At 44.3% G+C, this 22,363-nt stretch overlaps 1 protein-coding gene across 1 annotated transcript in view; it reads right to left on the reverse strand.

The window, feature by feature from the left end:
• Patj (PATJ crumbs cell polarity complex component) overlaps window positions 1–22,363 on the reverse strand; it is a 305,836-nt gene that overhangs the window by 60,829 nt on the left and 222,644 nt on the right. Inside the window, exons 30-32 of the mRNA XM_050136448.1 lie at window positions 22,119–22,205; window positions 8,137–8,211; window positions 4,535–4,652 (exon numbers count right to left, since the gene is read on the reverse strand). Coding sequence (XP_049992405.1) covers window positions 4,535–4,652; window positions 8,137–8,211; window positions 22,119–22,205 — 280 coding nt within the window. The remainder of the gene's footprint in view (window positions 1–4,534; window positions 4,653–8,136; window positions 8,212–22,118; window positions 22,206–22,363) is intronic.

Below are 22,363 nucleotides of genomic sequence, written 5' to 3' on the forward strand. Positions count from 1 at the left end.
ATACAAACAAATGGATTCTACATTCAAATTTGGATCCTATTCCCAATCTATCTCATTGTGTATATGAAAATGTTCCAAAATCTGTAATATTTCTAGTCCCGAGCATTTTGGTCAAGATTATTCAACCCATATATATATATATGGATATATACATGTATGCATACATTTGTGTTATAATAAAAATATGAAAACTTACTCCTAATGCCATAAATAAAACTCTTGTTAAAAGACAATATTGTATAAAGATTTATTTATTTAGTTAAAGGTTTATTATTTTTCATAGTTTTTAGTGTTGTGAGTGCCTGCATATGTGCACTAGGGTAGTTCCCTGGAACTGGGGTTACAGATGGTTGTGAGCTGCCATGTGGACACTGGGAACCAATCCTCAGTCCTCTGGAAGAGCAGCAAGTGCTCTTAACTGCTGAGCCACCTCTCCAGCCCCTAAAGGTTTATTATTTTTAAATCATTCTTCAAGAATGCATTTTTCTAAAACAGATAAAAGCTTCTAGGCCAAGAGGGATGTTTAAAAACACCCATTATCTATTTCCAAACATGCACTTTGCGTATAACTAACCCCACTCTAGTGAAGAACTAAAACCTTCAGCGTTTTAGTGCCTGCAGGGACCTCTATAGAAGTGATCTCTGCCGGCAGCTTTGCCTTTACGGAGTCTGATCGCCATGATGGTGGATGCAAATCCAAAGGGGCTAACAACAGTGAGCGCCACCTACTGGCCAGTAGTGTCTAAAGCATAGATACCTAGAAGACCAGGATTCAAATGTGTGCTAGACTGACCTACCTATGTGATAGCAGGTATTAGCAGGCTACCACCCATAACAACAGTGTCTATACAAGTTCAAAAAAAAAAAAAAAGAGGACAATTATATTATATATCTATGTCTGTATATCTATCTATCTATCTATTTAATCTATCTATATAGATTTGCTTTGTTTTTCAAGGCAAGGTTTCTCTCAGTGGAAAATCATATTTTAAGACAGGTAAAACTTACAAGAATTAAGATTTCAGTGTCCATAAAGCTGTACTGAAACCCAGACCCATTAATTCATTTATGCTTAGTTATGCTGTTGTACCACACAGGTAGAGATGAAAAGCTGCAACAGGCTGTGCGGCCTGTGAGCTCAAATGGTGGCCATACAGTTCGTTATAAAAAAGTTTGGCTTTGGCTATGTGTGGCACACTCCTGTTATGGTGCGGGAGAACTGTCTGTATTCTGTCAATCATGTTTTAAATAAACGCTGATTGGCCAGGCAGGAAGTATAGGCGGGAAAACCAGACAGGAAGCAGAAATAATGCAAAGAGAACAGGAGAATTCTGGGAAGGAGGAAGTTGATTCCTCCCACTCCTGCCTAGAGCACCAAAGCAGCAGGATGTCATCTGCCCCACTGAAAAAGGTACTGAGCCACATGGCTAACATAGATCAGAAAAATGGGTTAATCAAGATGTGAGAGTTAGCCAGAGCTAATAGGCCAATCAGCTTATAATTTATGGAGACCTATGTGTGATTTTCTTTGGGGCTAAAAAGTTGTGGGGTACCAGGCGGGACAAAAACCCCAACAACAAGCAGGCCCCCGTTCATGTTACACTGTTATCTTAGTACTCCTGAGACTTAGGCAGGAGGGTCATCTTGAATTCAAGGCCAGCCTGGGTTATAAAAGCAAGACAGGGTTCCCCCTCCCTGCATCCTGCTCCAGAGGAGGGGTATATAAGAAGAAAGAGGAAGATTTTTAGCACAAAACAAAGGAAGTGGACCTGTGGGAGCTCTTTTTTTAAAAAATATTTATTTATATATATTTATTTATTTATTATGTATACAATATTCTGTGTGTATGCCTGCAGGCCAGAAGAGGGCACCAGACCTCATTACAGATGGTTGTGAGAGCACCATGTGGTTGCTGGGAATTGAACTCAGAACCTTTGGAAAAGCAGGCAATGCTCTTAACCATGGAGCCATCTTTCCAGCCCAGGGAGTCCTTGATTCAATAATTACGACTAGATAACACAGGGGAGCTGGGTTTAAACATACAGAAGTAGACTCACGCACCTAAACTGCAGATTCCTATGTAGTAAAACTGGCTCACTGCTCAAGAGTGAATGAGGTAAGCGTTACTCAGCAGGTCAGAGGAGTGGCAAGACAGCGTGGATGAGGTGCCAGCCTCCAGCCCGGCCTGCTCCAGGACTCACCCAGTGCCACTGCTGTACACAGGGGACGTGCTGATCTAAAGACCTAGCTAAGACGAGCAACCCAGTGATACAGCCCCAGAAACAACAAAAAGTTTAATTTTAGAAAGATTTTTCTGTCTTTTTTTGCAGTTTATATAATTCACGTTGTTTCTCACTAACCTACCATAAGCATGGCGTACAGTACCGGCACACGTCATGGCAGCTCTGGAAACCTGACTCTGCTGTTGAGTGACTACTGCAGTCCCCGGAGTAGAGAGAGGACAGGAAGATGCTAGAGATGGCATTTTTATCCCTCCACCCCATTGTCCTAAGTCACTTTTGGGTTGTTTTATAAGAGCTATTATTAGTTTTTAGTGTCTTGAGACAGGGTCCCTCTACATAACCCTGGATGTCCTGTCCTGGAACTCTATCTGGAGCCCAGTCTGGCTTCAGATTCCCATAGATCCACCCGACTCTGCCTCTCAGTGCTCGGATTAGAGGTGTGGGCCACCATGTCTGAGAAGATTTATTTTCATTTTATGTGGATGAGAGATGAATATTGTTTGATAACTTAAAATATAGGGCCATGAATTGCTATTACCTTGTACAAATACATGATGTACATTAGCGAGACCCTTCTGGTCTCTATCCATGGCCAGGTTACAAGTTTGGGCACTTTAGGCCAGACTGTCTCTGCTGGAGCTGTTTAACTCCATCACATGGCATCAGAAGAGCCAAGCAGCCAAGACAATATATAAGCAATGCTCAATGATGTGTTAAGGAGAGCTGAAGTACAAATTTCATGCAGTTTTCATAAAATTGACTTTCAATTGTTTTCAATCTTTAAAATATAAAACCATCTCTAGCTCCCGGATGAAGCGAGATAGGTGGTGGGCTACATTTCATCTGTAGTTTGTTTGCTGATGATATTCATCAATTTACCTTGACGTAAAACCAAATATACCTATGCGCTAAACTTTCTACAGAGTGACATTTATTCAAAAGATTGCAAGTGAGCACAGGATTATAAATTCATCATTGGTGAACCTTTTTGTTTGTTTGTTTGTTTGAGATAAGGTCTGCTAGGTAGCTCTGGCTGGCCTGGAACTAACTATGTAGATCAGGCTGTTCCAACTCACAGAGATCCCCCTGCCTGAGCACTGGGATTTTATTTATTTTTAATTATATGTATGCGCATGGCAAGAGCAAATGAGTGTAGGTGCTCAAGGAGACTAGAAAGTGTCAGATCTCAGGTGACAGGAGGATGGGAGCTGCCTGCTGTGGGCGTCTTCTGGAAGAGCAGCAGGCACTTAACCTTGGAGCCACCTTTCCAGCAGCAGCAGCCCTGCCTGATGTGGGAAGTAATGTATGCTGTGAATATGTTTTATTGTCATTGGTTAATAAAGAAGCTGCTTTTGGCCAGTGGCTTATCAGAATAAAGCCAGGCTGAAAGAGACATATAGATAGAGTAGGCGGAGTCACAGAGAAGCCATGTAGCCCTGCTGGAGAGACGCTGGATGCTGGACGGAACTTTACCTAGTAAGCCAAAGCCACATATTAAGGGAGATGGGTTAGCATAGGATATAATAGCTAGCTAAAAGTATGCTTAAGATATTGGCCAAACAGTATTGCAAATAATACAGTTTCTGTGTAATTAATTCAAGTCAGGGTGGTTGGGAAATGAACCAGCAGCCTTCCCCCAATACCCACCCCTTGGCTTTTTACTGATAAATACTGCATAAAAGCAAAGTGGAGATACTGATCACTTGCTTTGAAGTTCTACTTTCAACCCTCACTCTTTATCATAATTCAAGCTACACCATGAATTCTATCCTTGCCTCCTTCCATTCTTCTTGAGACTAGACTTCCTAGAGCCCAGGCTGTCCTGGAATTCACTATGGAATTGAGGATGACCCTAAACTCCTGATCCTCCTACCTCTGTTTCTCAAATGCAATTACAGGCATCACCATGCCTGGCTCAGAATACCAACTTCTCTACTGAAAAATAAATCCTCAATGGCTTATATCAAATACATAGTATTAAAAAGTGCCTTCATTATGGTTTTGGAGACATTATCCATGATTTAACCTTAGTCTCTGGGAGAGATTGGCAGGCAATCTATAGGCTTTAGTTTCATCAAATGCTTCTTTGGAGGGCCTTTTCTCATCTGTGTTTACATTTAGTAAATATTGGGGGATGCAGATAGTAAAGAAACAAGAAACAGTGCAGGAAGTGGGGTGTTCAAGCTCAAAAGTACGGCCGTCGAGGAGGGACACAGACCCAAGTGTCCTCCTCCTGCCTCATTCTCAGAGCATCGTGACATTTGTCTTCTCCAAAGGTTCATGAGTCGTACCAGAGCCTGTGAAGTCTGCATTTTCAGACTGACACAATGGGCTTGGTGCCAGTGGGAGCTCTTGGGAACTGACGGGGGCTTGAGCTGAATACGCTTGTTGTTTCATCTGGCAGGCAGCCTACAAAAGGAAGGAAATTTACATGAATGTCAAGAAGGAGAGAAGTAATAAGAACACTGTAAAATTGCTGTATTATTGCTAACAAAATAATGGTGAGTTTCAAAAATGTGTTTTCAGAAAACAGGGTGCTCACTCAGAGAGGTGGCAAGAGAAAACTAGGCTGACTTTTGTATTGTCTCCCATTTAACTTTGCTCCTATAAAACTTATAGGGAGGCTTGGTCAAAAAGGGGGAGCAGGATATAAGTGTTAGACTGACTTGCAGTTTTGTGCTTTTGCTGACAACACCCCCATGAATATTAGCATTAACTAACTAAGAAGAATGAAGGACTCCATGCCTTCTCAGGAGTCACATAAAAAGGGGAGATGGTGACGTGATTTGTCTGCTGGATTCCAGTAAGTGCCAGGCTGTCTCTGGACTCTAGAGACATCTGCTCCAGAGAGGCGCAATACTCCAGGATCCTGTCTGTGGACGGCTGTTCCTCTGCATGAGGCACATGCAATATGCAAGAACTAAAACAATTTTAACCACTGTGCATTTGTATTGTGCTTTCTAGTTTTCAAAACACTATTACCTGAGTGAACACCTCCATCACAAGAACATCCCTCCGTATTAGACAGTATCAGCACACAGCCAGTTAGAGGAAAAGCCTGGCTGGTAATCAGTTCTCGGAGAATGCTCCAATCAGAGTGCTCACGAAATAACAGCCAGGCCACGGTTCTTTTGTTTTTGTTTTTATGAAAAAAAATTTGATTTTTTATGTATTATTGTTAGTGTAATATCTGGAGATAAGTGGAGAACTTTATGGAGTTGGTTTTCAGCTTCCACCCACATCAGGCAGTGTCTCTCATTTTTGTGCTGTGTGCTCCAGGACAGCTGGTCTGCCAGCTCTAGACAATCTATCTGTCTCTGTCCCCCATTTTACTGTAGGTACTAGATACTGCATCTGGCTTTTTTATGTGGGTTCTGGGAAAAGAAGTCAGGTGGACAAGCTCGGCGGACAGGGCTTTCGCCTGCTGAACAATCTCAGTAGCCGACTATCATCATCTTCAATACTGACTGGATCCTTACTTAAAACGCCTTTTCCTCTCACACATTACTAACAAGAAGAGCGTGTGTGGAGGGATTATTACAAAAAAACTGGGGGGCGGCACAGCGGCTCATGGCTACTTAACTCAGGGCTCTTAAAAACTTCAAAGTTACATAGACTCATACTTATCAATGTCTTTCTGGAAGACGGTCAGTCTTCACAACATCAAAGAACATACTTCAAGTTTGCAGCCCCTAATAAGCTTTGTGACTGCAGATGGCACTTGACCTCCTATTCTGGATGTTGCTAGTGGGACAGCTGCATGTTGTGAAGTGGTTGTAAAGGTGGAAGAGGACTTAATTCCAGCAAGGCCCTGCCCCCCCCCCCCCATGACCGGTGAGCTCTGGGTCAGAAACTTCAGAAACAGAACATTCCATGTCCACCAGAGCCAGCTGGTTTGGCTGCCCACCTCCATGGGCTGTTCTCTTCTGCAGTCCCAGGAAAAGCACCATCGCCTCCAGAGGGGACAGTGCATGTTCTTCAGCAGGGAAAAGACTGAGCAGAGAAGGTTTAAAACTCCATCAAACTACAGAGATGGCTGCCGCACACCCTGAACCGGTGAGTGTCCAGAGTGCCGCAGCATCGGCAGAACTGGCATCAAAATGCACAATTGGCATCGTAATGCAGCAGTAGGTTTTGAACTGCAAACATTTTCGGATGAGCTGAATGTAGTTATTTTATTACTTTGTGCACATGGGTATTTTGTCTGCATGTAGTGTGTTCCATGTTGAAAAGGGCATCAGATTCCCTGGACCTGGCCTCATGGACGACTGTGCGCCACCATGTGGGTGCTGTGGGTCAAACCCAGGTCCTCTCTGGAAGAGCAGTACAGCATTTCTAAAGCTCCCTTTCTGAGGTGCAAGGGGTGACACCAGGCCCTCAGACATGCTAGCTAAGTATTCTACCAAGTGACGCCCAGGCCTACATGCATTTGTTTTTATTGAGGTGTTTAGCATACAATTTTAGAGAGTTTTCAAAGGCATTTTATTTGAAAATGTTTGAAATATCAAATTCTTTTTTTTGGGGGGGGGTTCAAGAGAGAGAAAGGGTTTCTTTGGTTAGACCGGGCTATCCTGGTACTAGTTCAGGCTGGTCTTGAACTCAGAGATCCACCTGCCTCTGCTTTCCAAGCTGGGATTAAAGGCAGGTACCACCCAGAGTATATACTTTCTATATTCTCTTGTATATAAACTGTCATATGGGAGTAAAGCAAGATAAACCCTCTCCTCCCTAGTAATGTTTCATCACAGCAATAGTGACCCTAACTAGGGCATGTATACATACTCATATACAGACACTTTCAAGTATACGTTGTTAAAAATGAAAACAGTTCTTTTTTTTAATATTTATTTATTATGTATACAATATTCTGTCTGTGTGTATTCCTGCAGGCCAGAAAGGGCACCAGACCCCTTTACAGATGGTTGTTAGCCACCATGTGGTTGCTGGGAATTGAAGTCAGGACCTTTGGAAGAGCAGGCAATGCTCTTAACCTCTGAGCCATCTCTCCAGCCCCAAAAACAGTTCTTAAAGCATAAACTAGTACATAGAAATAAAAAAACAGGATTTTAAAAAGAGGAAAAAATTAAAAACAGTGAACATTTGATAGACACAAGCTGATAGCTTGCTGGGTGTGGGGCTCAGGGCAGACATCCCAGCACTTGAGGGGAGGAGGCAGGAGTTCACAGTCAGCCTTGGCTACATGAATTTAAGGCAAACCTGGGCTACATATCCACTGCTCCTCCCCACCAAAAAAAACCCCTAAGTAACCAACCAAACAGTTTGTAAGCTTTAGGACTGGCACATACAAGGTATTAACTCTTCCATCCAGTGATGTCCTCAGACCTCTAGCTTGTAAAGAAAAATAAAACTCAAAATTTGAGGAACACTAAAGTTATTGTAGTTATATTTGTATCAAGCTGCAAATTCTTCCATCTGAAAATTTTATTCATGGCATTGTATAAGATAGGGCAGTCTTAAATTTTAACTGCAAAAGGATGTCTTTGAAAATATTTGTGTGTGTTCTGTGGATTGGCTGTGGAGGTCAGAGGACCACTTTTGGGAGTCAGTTTTCTCTCTCTACCAGGTGAATCTCAGCGATTCAAATGAGGTCATCAGGTTTGGCAATGAGCACCTTTACCTGCTGATCCATCTTGCCGGCTCAAGCGAGTCTTAAATACCTGGGTAGGCTACCAGAACAGAATGGTGGAGAAAGGACACTTCTCCATACCTGAGTGTGATCAGTGACATTAATTGTGCATTGACACCAGGCTTTAAGACACCTTAACCTTCTGTCGGTAAGAACAGATTTGACTTTATGATCATCTCCTTTTCTTGTGGAATGCAGTTCACACAACACACTACCCCAATAGAGTACATCCCAAACATAAATTACCACACTGTCAGGTGACTCCAATGCCGTCTGTTGCTCTGCCACCGTGTTGTGCTCAACCACCTCTGACAGGTCTTCCTGAAGTGTCAAAGATACAATCAGTTAGCAGCATCATAGGTCTCAATTGCACCTCTGGCAGCCCCCTGGGCTTTGGTCTCAAGCACTTACACAATCTCCATCCCCAACCTGGAAGAACCTGCATAAGTGAGCTCAGGCTAGCCTCTCAGATATTTTTGGTGGTCTTTCCTTCTCTATTACATAGCTTTCCTAGATCTGTGTGATGCTGAATTTTAAATCAGTTCCAGGGTTCAATTCCTGATATTAGATCCCCCACTCCTGCTTTTAAGATGCTTATCTAGAGGCTAAGAGCCCATCCAATAGAGACACTGTGGGAAAGAAAAGTAAGTTAGTTTTCAGACTGACACACAGGCATGTCAACTGAAATGCTGGCTAGAGTGTGTGTGTGTGTGTGTCTGTCTCCACGTGTTTCATTCTTTGTGTAGCTGGATTTAGGCTAAAGCATCATCTGATGGTTTAGGTTAAGGCATGAGCTCCTGCAACTTGGTTTGGACAAGGCCACAAAGAGACTAAAGAGATGTTGATTTGGGTGTGTTTACTCTGGCACTCAGGGGCGCTGTGCTGCACTGGGGACTAGGAAATGAGAACAGGGTGGCCTGTGCCATGCAATGTTAGGAGTTTGCAATCCTAGCTCTTTGACTCAAGCAAATCTGAGTCTGTATTGACTCTCCCAACCTTAATTCTCTGCATAATTTATAAATGGGTGTGGGTGGGATGTTGGGTTTCAAACCTGGTGCCCTATTAACATATCAAAGCTGGTGCTGGCGGCCAGGTTCTCCCAGCACCCTCAGTCCCTCCCCAGAACAGCTTTGTCTTGACTAGCACTCCACCACACCAACACATACACTTCTCCAGCCCAGACACTGAGCTGGGCTGCTCTTTCCCCAGATGCTCTTCCCTACAGAACCCAGACATTGCTACTTACAGCCCCCCCCCTTTTTTTTTTTATCTCTTTGCCTCTTGCCTCTTGGTTGCTATTCCTGGTTCCCCTCTTTATTCTTTCTCCTCAGCATAGCCTGGCTCAATCTGCTGGTCAAGTTTACTCTCTAACTCTCTCAGATGTGTCTATGTCTTTCTCTGCCTGTGCTTTCCTTTACATCTATGATTAAAAAAAAAAAACCCACCTCTTAGGAGCAGCCATGTCCTCCTTTTATTTCTTTTGTTCTCTCTCTCTCTCCCTTCTGGGGGTAATCTCACTATGGGGATGTGATTAACCAGCCTGCCTCCATCTTGGGCTTGAAAGTCATCTTTAAAAGAAAGACAAATCTCCATTTGGAAACCACCTACCCCTGAGCTATAAAAATTCTTTATCTTGCCCATATCCAATGCTGCCCTTTAGAACTCAGCCTTGGGTGGAGGCAGCTTGTTCACAAGAATAATTTTAAAAAAAAGCTTGCTTTGGTTAATGGGCCATGATGACTTGGGTTGGTGGTCTTTCTCCTCACATCTCTGGGGTTAACAGATGTTGAAAAGATTGAACAGAGGAACCCACAAATGGATTTCTCAAGGTACCTAGTGTAGGGGTAGCCCCAGCCAATCACCTTGTTTGTAGGGCGGGGTCACCTGAGGATATTTTTTACTAATAAATATTGCTGGTGTGCTCTCCCCCGCCCCTTCTGCTTTCCTGTTCTCCGCTGGAACCTCTGGTTCTGTGAGTCTCTTTCCCAATTAAAGCTGTAGATATTATTACAATTTCTGTCTGCCTTCATTTAAGCCGCTACAACCTAGCAAATATGCACATCCACTAAAGACATTCACAGTGACAGTAAGGGAACTAAAAGATGCTGGTTTCATGCTCCCAACTGCACCATCAGGCTATAGCAACCAGTCAGTGATCTGCAAAGGATCCCTGCACCCATTCAAACAGTATGATCAGTTCCCTATATTTCCCCTACCCTGCCCTGTCCCTGTGTTTTTGAGATAAGCTCTCTCTTTCTCTAAAAGGTTTTTCTTTAATATTTGGGAGAATAAAACATGACCTAAATGAGTACTAAATGCATCAATAATTAAGAATTTGAATTTAAAAGCACTTAGGTAAATTTCAGGCAGGCCACCCAGGATATACAGTGAATTTGTGATCTGTGGCCTCCACTGTGTGGCCTTCACAGGTGAGAGAGGGTGGTGAGGTCAATAACACGAGTGGGAATTTTGCAGAGTAAAGCCCAGGCTGTATTATAAACAGGAACCATGATGTCCATCAAAAAGCAAGTCCTTCTGTCATTTTGACACTGCAAACCTGCTTTAACCATCCCCAGTCAACTTGTGAGGGACAATGAGGATGTCTTCTCCAGTGTTAGAGATATAAAATATGACTCTTTTCTATCAAATTACTATTTGTGCTTAGAACAAGGAATTCATCTTTTTTTCCCACCTTGTAAGACTTTTATGCAAATATTCTAATGCTTCCCACCCAGTAAAACCTTTGTTTACCCACAGGCCACTGTTCCAGTCTAGGAATTTGAAGGTCTGCAGCCCTTTCCCCTTCTTCTCACTTCCTGTGTGGGAATTATTGTCAGACTAGCCAAATGAATAGACTATGAAGTCAGTTCCAGCCCACGGGGAAAAGACACAGCTACCTCCTGAGTTAGAATAAAACACCAGAGCATTTCCTGTCTCTGTGAGTCACTCAGTATTTGAATGCATCCTCTTGATCAAGAGTGTTGCCTTGTATAGACATTTTGGTCAGAAGCTGGTCTCTTCGCAACCAAACTTGTTTCTAACATTAGCTATGGGTCAAAAACTATAATTTATATATTGGTCAGGACAACTACTAACTTTGTTTTTCCTTTTTCTTAAACTGTTTTTACATTTATCTGTGTGTGTGCGTGTGTTTGAGCATGTGCACTTGCGTCAGAGGACAACTTGTGAAAGTTGGTTCTTTCTATTAAGTCAAGGAATGAAACTCAGGTCATCAGGCTGGGTAGCAGGTACTTAAACCAGTTGAGCTACCTTGCGGCCCCCTGATATTTACCATTTGCAAAGGGGGGGGGCAGAAAAATATGGGTTTCGACTGGTTTGATTCTAATTAGCAGGAGTGTTTAGAAAGGTCCGGTTTCCCTCCTTTCCCTTTCAACAGTAGGAAAGTAGCAACAAGCTACCTGAAAAGGGGCTGTTGGCCAAGCCTGAGCCTCACATCTGATTAGACAGCAGGATGCTGTGAGAGCAGAGGAGCCCAGGGCTCACCACCTTTTCCTACATGTTGGAAAGATGATTATAGAAATGATTACTTACAAGGGAATGATACAGCACGGGTCTGGGTGGCAGGTGTCTCAAGGTTAAAAATGCAACAGGATGGAATGATGAAATAGGATGTGTGGCTCAGCACACCACCTTCCTATACGGACTACCTTAAACTGGCTGAGGGGATGGGGCTGTGTATAAGGGCAGTGCCAACTATGATAGTTGACCACTGACTATTGACCACTGACTATCTACCAATATGGAGGTAGTCATGCTACACTTCTGTTAATGTGCACAATGGACTTTTGTGTTAGATACTGTTTCCTGTTTTAGACTGCTTGTGGGGGTGCACACCTTCAATCCCAGTACGGGGGGAGGGGGCACAAAGAGTTTAAGGTCATCCATTGCTAAACAGTGAGCTGATGGCCAGCCTGGGATATAGGAGACACTGTCTAAGATAAACCAAAACCAAAGCCCAATCATCTTTTTTAGAGTTTGAGTAACTGAGATACAGGGATGACAAAGTATTACTAAGCCAGAACCCAACCCAGACACAGCCCCGCTCTTAACCAAGGCACAAAGCATGTGAGAAAAAGACTGCACTTTTTGCCAGAAGGTCCTTGGTCAGTCCTGTGGAGTGACTCTGAACTTAGATTTGATATCAGGTAAGAACAAATTGCATTTGTTAATTCTAATCTGAGATTGAAAACAAAACAGAGGTACTTCTTGGCTCCTGCAGCGGCTCAGGTTACCTCCCTTGTGTATACACACAGGCTTAGAACTTGCTCACCTTCCAGCCACTGTACAATGGAGCTCTATTTTAAGATGATGACTTTGCATCTTAGCTCCTGAAACAAATGGACACAGCATATTTGGTGGGCACTGAAAGCCTCAGCACAGCACAGGAGCTCCTTATGGACACTGTTTTGTGCAACAAAATCAGATGTATCAGCAGATGGAACTTCAGGGTTAGTTTTTAAGAACTGGATTCTCCTAGGTGACAGTTATGATGAGAAGTGGGCCTGCCTGCAATCCTCAAAGCGGACTGACTCCTTTTCCATTGTTGTGACCTAGGCAATTTCTAGAATAAAGTTTATTGGGGCTTGCTTATAGTGTCTGAGGTTGGGTCTATAACCACCATGGCATGGAGCTTGGCAGTGCTTAGGAAGGCATGGTACTAGAGCAGTAACTAAGACCTAAAATTTGATCCACAAGTAGGGAGACAGACAGACAGACAGAGACAGCATGAGAGAAATAGCAAGAGAAGGGGGGGGGGGGGGAATTGAGAGTGCCAACTGAAAATAGTGTGGACTTTTGAAACCTCAAAGCCTACTCCCCATGGCACACCTCCTCCAACAAGGCCACACCTCCAAATAGTTCCACCAAATAGGTAGCAAACATTCAAACACATGAGCCCATGGACACCTTTCTCATTCAAATCACCACACTCCTGTAATGAAGTGCACCTTCTCTTTGGACACAGTAATGGCCTAAGGGTGGACACTGAGATGAAACCAGAACAGAAGACTTCCGCTTCCAGTGACTCAAGGGAGAGGCATCCGCTCTGTTCTGGCAGAGGCTTAGCTCTAGAAGTGATCTGCACACCATGCTGGGGGTGGGGGTCTGGCTGATAGAACAGCTGAGACACTTCTGGCACCAACTGCTCCTGAGTTGAGTGATAATTCTGTCCCTGCAGTGACTACAGGTGGCGTAGACAACATCTGAAGCCTTTAAGTAAATTTCTGCTTTTGGCTAATTAAGGTCACTAAAGACTCCCACAGCACCCAAACTTTTCTTTTAAAAGCTGGTTAAACAAACTTGAGAGAAACTATCCCTAGCCCACATATTCATTTTCATAAGTCAGAAACACAGCTCAGTGACAAATGTCTATGGACTCAACCCACAGGAATTCTTTACATTCTGGAATGAGTTTGCATACTGAAGAGACCAATCTTCCCCACCGCTTCCAGATCTTGGTTCAGCTAAAGTTAAGGAAGTGACAACTCGCAGGGTGGCAGCGACAGCTCCAACGACACAAGAATGAAGATGCTCAGCCAGATGTCTGCATCTGTGCTGTCACCAAAACGCAAAGGAGTAAACGTCTTTCACACCAACTGCCCAGGCTGTTAGAGAATGAACCCCAACTGTCCTTTTAATATTTATAACATCAATAATATGTGGAGGTGGGGTTTGGATGAGTTAGAAGGTCAAATTCTCAGGTTCTCAAGTAGCTGGGAGTACCTGTGTATGAGAACTGATCCCTTCTTCAAATATGTATGTGAGTGTATGTGTATATTCATGAACGTGTGTCTACCTGAATATGCACACAGAGGTCAGAGGTCAATCTCATGTTTATTTGAGATAGGGTCTATTTGTCAGTGCATATGCCAGGCTAGCTAGCCTAAGAATCTCTGGGATTTTCCTTCTCTTCTTCCCATGAGATTTGAATTCAGGGCCCCATGTTGGCAGAGCAAGCACTAACACACTGTTCCATATCTCCAGCACTAATAATTGCTTCTTTAAAGTTATATTCAAATCCTATCTGTGACACTTATCTCTACACCTCATCTTTATCTATAAAGTGTGTTAATAGGGTCAATCTCATGTGAAACATGGGTTAGCATTAGACTAAATGTTACCACTCCCCCCACAGTATGGATTAGAATGGTGCTTTCAGAGGACACAGTAAGTGCCGCAGACCTTAGCTGCCGCTGCTCTCAGCAGCTCTGGCAGTTCCTGGGTAGATTGCTCCATGGGCACTATGGTCAGCAATATGTTCAGGACACACATATCTTTAGACAACTGGTTTATACCTGAAAGAGTCTGCGGATTTACAGCTTCCTTTGAAAGACACCACAGCCTCCACAGGTCTTAGCTTCCAGAGCCTTAATATTACACCAGCAAGCAAGGTGTCTCCAGGAAGCTAATTCTCCCATAGGCCAGCACTGAGCAGTGCTGCTTTCCAAGAAGCCCAGGACCCTGAAGACCCCTAGTGAGGGCAAGACAGCATGAGTTCTGTGTGCCTCTCCTGTCATCTTAGTCTGTGATAGTTGACCACTGGGAATTACAACTGTAGCATTCTTTTCCCCATCTAGAAAAAAATGTTGCTAACAAGTGATTCCTTCCCAGGCAAGCACAAGTTCAAGTTAAGTCTCCTCAGTGGGCCAGTAACAGGCAGTAGGGGTGGGGTGGGGTGACATGGGGTAGAGGTGAGCAAGAGGTGTGAACCCGTGCTAAAATGTGCCCCCCTTCCATCTTGGCATTCATGAGGTTGTCTTCCTTGCTGCTCTTCTGTCTCTCTGGTTTTCATTATTATACAAGAGGGAAGGGGATGGATGAAAAAGCCAAAGGGTTTTCCTTGCATGGCTATGAAGCAGATTTGATTAGAAGTTCACTGTCGTTTTTACGACTTGCAAAGGGAAATTTATCATCTGAGCAAATCCCAAGCTGTCTCTGAGATGGTGACATAAAGAACAATGAGCTGTGAAAAATGCCACATATTTGCATGCACTTGAACTCCACATGGGCAATTTGTACACTGTCACAGAGAGGGGCCAGTGCTGGCTCAGCCAGTTCCCTGTTCTCACAGAGAATCCCCAGGCCCTTGCTGGAGTGAGGATGTGCACAGTCACACTGTTGGAAGCACCAGCCAGGAAGTGAACTCCAACAAGCCTACACGCACTAGACAATCACTTAGGACTTTGTTTACAGTTGAGTGTCAGTGCAGAGATCAGGAAAGAATTTTAATCAAGTGCAGTAGCCACGCTTGATGAGCGACGTCAAAAACTAGAAGCCACATCACTGCCCTAAAAACAATTCCAAAGTGACCACAGTATCATCTAGCACATTTCTCTCCCCCCAGTTCACTACCCCCTTCCTTTTTTAAAGTTAGCCACCTCAACCTGCCATGGATCAGGTTTAAACCACAGGCAACCTTTTCTGTTCTCCCTGTGTTTATCTAACCACGTGCAGCGCTCTCTTTAATCCAGGGACGCCACACGAGACAAAGAGGACTTTTCTCACTTTTCAACAGGCTCACTGTGAAGGTTTTAAAATGACCTTTGGGGATGCAGCTGGTTTTCCAGCTGGGCAAGAGGGACTGAAGTGATACCAGGTGGAGGGCACGTATATAACTCGGTGTATGAGGTGCTTGTAGTGCGTTTGCTGTTGATACCCAGACCCTACATAAAAACTGGGCACAGGGGCGCACATCCCAGTGCTGGGGAGGCAGGGATTGGTGGATCCCAGGGGCGAGCTGACAAGGGACTCTCAGGGCCAGTGAGAGAATGCCTGGAAAACCCGAGGGAGATGGTGCCCGAGGAAGAGACTTGAGGTTGCTGTCTGGCTCCTGTTCCCCCACATGTGCACTCCACCACACAAAGTAATGTTAGGGTGTAGCCAGGGATGGTTATCAGTGTGAGGTCAGGTGTTATCATCAAAAAAGGACATATAAAATGAAGGATTCAGACAGGATACAGTGGATATGAGGAGTGGTCACTCCTCCTGTTCCCTAGCAACTGTGGGCAGGAAATGCTTCATTGGGCTGTGAAGTCTGGCAGTGCCCATCATGGTGTTCCCCTCACAGGTTACGTGTGGTCTGAAAAACTGACTTCTGCTCCTCCTGCCTCAACACCATCTCTAAGAACCACTGTCTTTAGGCTTCAGCATCAATGAGTCAGATACAGAAGGTTCTGGAATCCTTACTGTAGGTAATGCTGGGGACAAACGAGGCAAGTGAAGGGTTAAGAGAGCAGTGAGACTGCAGGGGCTACACAAACTGGCAGCATACACTGATGGGCAGACAAACTGGGAGCTGGAATTTGTGTACAAAGTCTCCTGTGCAGATCAGCCTCTAGCCCTAGTTATGGGGCTATGGACAGCGATGGCTGCTGGGGGAGGGAGAGCCAGTGTTATTTTAGGGTCTGGGCTCTGGTAGGTCAACCACACTCCACTGGATGGCCACACACAAACTGGAGTTGACAGGTTAGTTAGAAGTGGGGTGTTGTGGAATATTTGTTTAACTAGCCAAAGATGTGTTAACATTTCTTATGCTACATTTGTTTAACTACATATAGATGTGTTGCATTTGCATTAAATAAAATTAACCTAGGCGAGGGAGGCAGGGTTAGCACCTAGTTGACAGGAAGTAGCTAGGAGAAACACAGCATGAGATTTTTAGTTGGGGCATTGTGGGAGGTGAGCGGCTTCCTGGGATGCCGCTAAGAGAGAAGGCTAGCCAGTTGTTACTCTAACTCTCTGAGCCTGCAGGTTTTCACCCTGGCCTTTGAGTCTGAAGTTTTATTAGACAATAAGGATTTAGTTAAGGCTGCCTTCAGTGCAGTAACAGATCCATTGTCTGGGGAAACAAATTTGCTCCCAGGTTGCGGCCTTAGTAGCCGGCTGGTAATAGTTTAAAGCGTAGCCACTGTGAGGAAGGTAGAACAGCAGAGAGGAGAAATGAAGTCGGCAGTAGGGAGGTGGGGATGAATCTGGGGACAGTTAGTGGGTGGAGTTGAGGGTGAGTACAATTACAATAAACACACTATGAAATTCTTGAATTTATAAAATTACGTACTAAAAAACTAAAAGCTCCTATGTATAAAACTTGACTTGACCCTCTTAGGACCATTGTGCTGGCTGAAGGAAAGACATCTGCTGGGTGGTCAGGCCCCTGGCGCCTGTGTGAGCTCTGTTTTGTATCAAGTTGTAACCCTGAATCTGAACGGTGTTTTATGTGTTTTCACTCCTTTGAGTCAGTCACACTGCAGCTTCTAAGAAAATGTGCGCTGACAAATGAGGGCTTCAGAGCCCTTGGAGTTCACCTAGGCAGAGTCTGGCGCTAGGGATAGGTGCTGCTGCTGACTAAGCCTTGCCTCAGGCAACTGCTGGCGAGTTCTCATGTACAGAGTCCTATTCAATCCCAACAAAGCGGCAGCAAAAAGCCAGGCTTGGAGGAGAAGCCAGAGATGGGCAGTGTGAGCCTTTTCAGAGCCAGTGGCTGGCAGAGGAAGATTCAGGTCTTTATAGACTCAGGCTCTTGAGTTGTACCGGACAGTCCTTACATTTGCAAAGGCAGTCACACCAGGAAATCTTGCCATACATGCACTATTTAACATAAGAGAACCTGATCTTCCCTGAAGTGTGTTTGCAGGTCTTCCATGGAGCAGGCATTTCAAGGCAGGGAGCAAGGGTGCTCCTAAGATCAGGCGGTCCAGCGGATGGAGCCCTGGAGTGGTGAGATAAGCTGCTGGCTTCCGTTTGAGTTTAATGCCACAGACTATTTAGGGCAGTTGAAAGTTAATTCCAGAAACAGTGCATGCTTCCCCCGGCATCTTGATCCTCTATAAATTCTAAAATCACCTCCAGGAGGTAGGCCACCTTGCTATCTAGATTTCTTACACTTCTATGTTCTTGCGCTAAGAGTCAGATTATAGTAGCAACAAATGCCATTGACAGCATGAAAAAATTAACTAAAACAAAAACCCGAAACAACTTCTAAAAACTGTGAGAAATGTTATGGAGGCTGCTGCTTTATGTGAACCAGGTTTGAATGCCAGGTGTCACTTGACACACACCTGCATTGTTGCTATGTAGTTTCACAAAACAGGAAATGCAGGACGTATCTGTCGGGGCCTTTTTGAGCAGGGGGACCTTGGGATATTGGCCAAGCCTTAGGACGAGGAAGTGCACTTCCATCACCCTAAACCAGTGGAGGAGGGCTTTAAAGAGCAGGCACAAAAAAGGACTTGGCACAAGGCACCAAGAAAAGTGAGTCTTTTTACTGCCACCTCTGTGGAAGTTCGTGGGAACATGCCAGACTTGCTGCTGGCAAGCACATTTGCTGGGCATGGTCTCCACAGTGTTCTGGAGAATATGCTGTGTTGGCCACTGTACGCTGCATGCTGCCATTGCTGCCACTGACTCCTACCCGGCCTGTCCACTCTGGCCTGTCTGATCTCCACATAGCAGATACAAGCAACTTGTAGCCAGCCCCTGCAGCCCTCTGAGGCTGCCTCTTGCTGTCAGCTCAGTGATCATCTCCGTAATGTGACCTGGCTTTCACTAACTTCTCAACTGCTTCCATCTTACCAGCTGGACACTTTAAGTTTACTAACTACCCGAGGGTCTAAGACTGTTAAGAATTCCCCCACTCTAGAGTTTATTTATTTTAAAATTACATGTATGCATGTATCTGTGTGGGGGTATATGCACATGAGTGCAGGTGCCTATACAAGGTAGAAACATTGGATTTCCTGGAATCACCTAATATGGGTTCAGGGAACCAAACTCAGGTCCTCTGTAAGAGCAGTGTGTGCTCTTAATTGCTAAGCCATTTCTCCAGTCCCTCCTCTGTTTCTTTTCAGCTCCATTCCCAACCACAGTCAGCCTTTTTTGCTTATTTAAAACAGGCTCTATTTACAATTCAACCACCATAATGGACAATACCAAACACCCACACACCAGAAACAAACCTGCATCTGCACTGAACACATATAGATTACTTTCTTGATTATTCTAAAAGCAACACAATACAACTATAATATACAACAGTATAAGTACAACTTATACTATATTAGGTATTATAGGAAATCAAATGTCTTAAAGAAGAGAATATGTACAGATTATAGCAAACCACCTCACCATTTTATATAAGTGATTTGACCATTATATAAAAGATTTGGTATCTTGAGGGCCTGGGAACTAATCCCCATATAGAGACTAAGAGAGAATATATCGAAAGCTTCTTCAAATCTCAATTCAGATGTCCCTAGATGAGGCCCTCATTCATATGACCTGTGAATACCAAGTACTTTTAGTTCTTAGCTCGATCAAAGTAGAAATTTCAATATAATTGAAACATAGCTACCATAGGAGGTGGTATCTGTTTACCTTCAGTAGCCGATTCCTAGAATCTGTCGCCCCCCTTTGGAATCCTGCCAGGGATTAATGAGTGAGTTCCAGCTCCTCCAGACCACAGCACCTCCATTATCTGCTGTGTTGATTATAGCCGTTCTACTAGCTGCAAAGCCACACATCACTGTGACTGATACATGAAGCCATGTCTCACAGTGGCGCCTTTCTCTAGTGGTAAAGAATCCTGAACATATTTCCCACATTTACCAAGTATTTTATATCCCTGGAGAAATACTAGCATTCTCTCCCATTGTTTACTTTAGTTATCTCTTTATTATTTACTGTGAGCCGGTTGCTTAGAATCATTTTGTTTTGGTAACTGTAATAGCAAGGAGAATGGCCAAGAAGACAGAAAAGGTATATTGGCTTTGTAGGAAAGCGGAAAATTAGGGGCCCAGACATGGATAGAGATTCAAGGCAGCAGCCAACAGGAGGTCAGTTATAAGAATGCAGTGAGCCCCGCCCCATTTTACTCCTTCCTTCCCACCTAACCAACAAGCTTCTAAACATGGGAGCCTAGTGTGAGAGCACCTGTGCACCTCAAGCTCTTTAAAAGCACAGGCAGGCATGGTAGTGCATGCCATGCACTTGTACGGCTAAGGCAGGAAGCTCATCTGTCTGAAGCTAGCCTGGAGTCCCTAGGGAGGCCTCGTCTAACCAAACAACGAAGGTCTGAAGTCCTGCTCATCACTGGGCTCCCTGCATACATGTAAAGAGATTCCTGATATTTCTTTCACTTTAAGAAAAGTCATCCAGAGCTGGAGAGATGGTTCAGACTGCTCTTCTAGAGGACCAGGACCCAATTCCCAGCACCCACATGGCAGCTCACAACTGTCTGTAACTCCTGTTCCAGGGGATCTGATATTCACACAGACATACATGTAGGCATAACACCAAGGTACATAAAAGACAGGGGGGCGGGGTAAGGTCACCTATATGATCAACACAGTACAGGACTGTACTGTGAAGTCTCACAGAAGAGACTGCCCTCTGTTAAGTGCAGCTCCTCAGCAGCCAGCACCACATGCCCCTCGGGGTTCAACAAGGCAGCTGCTGTGGACATGCCTAGCACAGGTTGGCTTTGGAAACATTTTAGTTTATTTCATTTTGTGAAATATCTGTTTGTCTATACATAGCTTTAATCATCAGTGTAAAATGTATTATGTGTAAATTTCAGTTCTTTATTTAATTTTTTTGTTTTGCCTACAGGTATGTGTGTGTGAGGGTGTCAGATCTTGGAGTTACAGACAGTTGTAAGCTGGCATGTGGGTGTTGGGAATTGAACCCAGGTCCTCTAGAAGAACAGCCAGTGCTTTTAACTACTGAGTCACTAAATTTCAACTTTTTAGTGACCTGTTTTTATCTTTTTGATGTTAGGAGTTGATGATTTAGAGGTGTGTGTGTGTGTGTGTGTGTGTGTGTGTGTGTATACAGCAAAGTGTGATCCCAGAGTGAGTTCTTCATTGTAGACTTTGGTTCCATTGTGTCTGTATCTCTGATTGCCTCTACTACACAGTACTTTGGAGTGCAGCTTCCGTGCTGGGTCGTTTTAGGCAACTTATTTCATATTTCAGCACCTGTTTCCTTTCTCTTACTACTGCTTCCACAGGTGAGCTAAAGCAATTCCTTTCCCTGCCCTTCCTGGGCAGCTGTACCAGCTTCTGGCCTTGGACACCAGCACCCAAGATCTCCAGCATGTGATTCCCATGACTTGTCTCAGTGACATCCCTGGTTCTAAGGCCTTTGAACCTGGCTTCTGTGATTCTTCAGCTTATAGACAACCTATTGTGGGGCTTCTGAGACTGCACAGTCAGGTAGGTCAGGTTCATCTTACCAATCTCTCTTCCTGGAGAACCACCAGGAGGTTCGTACTTTCATTCTGGGTTTGAAAAGCACACTTTACTTTATTTATATATAAATAAAGAACAGGGGGCCTTATGTGTGATTTATTGCTCCCCTTGTGAGTGGGATCTTGTGTCCCAAGAAGTTTGCTAGTTTGTAGTGGTCTGCTACAATTTCTACCTTTGCGGAAGTAACCTTTCTTTTATACCTGAGCAAATCAGTTCACTTAGTTGGAGATAAAATCTAAAGAGTTCCAATACATACTTTTTCTAAAAGCTGAAAGATAAAGAAATGAATTATTCCTCAAACTCCTTCAAGTAAAATAAGACCTCAGGCAGATTTAAAATCATCTAAATGGTGAGTTTCTGGAGATCTATACACATTTGAACCACAGAAGGGCAAGGAAACAACAACGACCAAAGCCAGCCCACAGTTCTTTCTAACAACTGTAGTCCAGCTTTGGAAGTGATTGCATACAAACCAGAAAGGTACCTCACGAAAAAAGGCATGGACACAGACAGCATGCACACAAAGAAGCCATTGACCTTTGAAGGAAATTAAGTTCCTTAACTTCATGTCCTTATTTATAAAGGAATGGTCACTACCGTCACCAATGCAGAACACAGCAGAGAGCTTGGTTCAAAGTAGACAATTAAACAAGACGTCAAAGGCACCTGGTGGGACAGCCACAACTTCCTTCATGTGGGGCAACTAAGTATCTTTTACTAGGAAACAACGGCATCATCTCTTCCTGTGTTGCTAAGGTTCCTTCAGTCCAGATCCTGGAAATACCCAGGGCTGAGCTGCACTGGAAGGAGGGGCTGGATGCCGCCGTAGTCCCAGACAGCACAGTTCAAGTGTGGTGAGGAAGATGCTGTGTTCCTGTCTCAGAGCTCAAAGCAGTCAGTCCTTCGTCTAGGGTAGTGAGTGCAAGCCCTGCTCCTGCCCTGTGCCCTCCCTAGGATTCTTACCGGTTTGGGGCTTTCAGTGTCAGGCAGGTGTCTGACGTCCACACTGCTGTCTTCCTCACTACTGAGAGGTTCAGTGCCAGCCAGCTCCTAAGGGACAGTAAAGAAAAGCAACGAAGATGTCATTCTTCACTCACACTGTCTCAAGCCACACACACTGCACAGCTGTAGGGGTGGTGTTCCTAAAGCTACAGCGGGCACTGTTTCTGCAGAAACCATCCTGCCATCTTCCTTTGTAACAGAAAGCC

The sequence above is a fragment of the Alexandromys fortis genome, unplaced genomic scaffold, assembly GCF_014885135.2.
Source record: "Alexandromys fortis isolate MF-2015 unplaced genomic scaffold, M_Fortis_MF-2015_v1.1 scaffold_13, whole genome shotgun sequence".
NCBI lineage: Eukaryota > Metazoa > Chordata > Mammalia > Rodentia > Cricetidae > Alexandromys > Alexandromys fortis.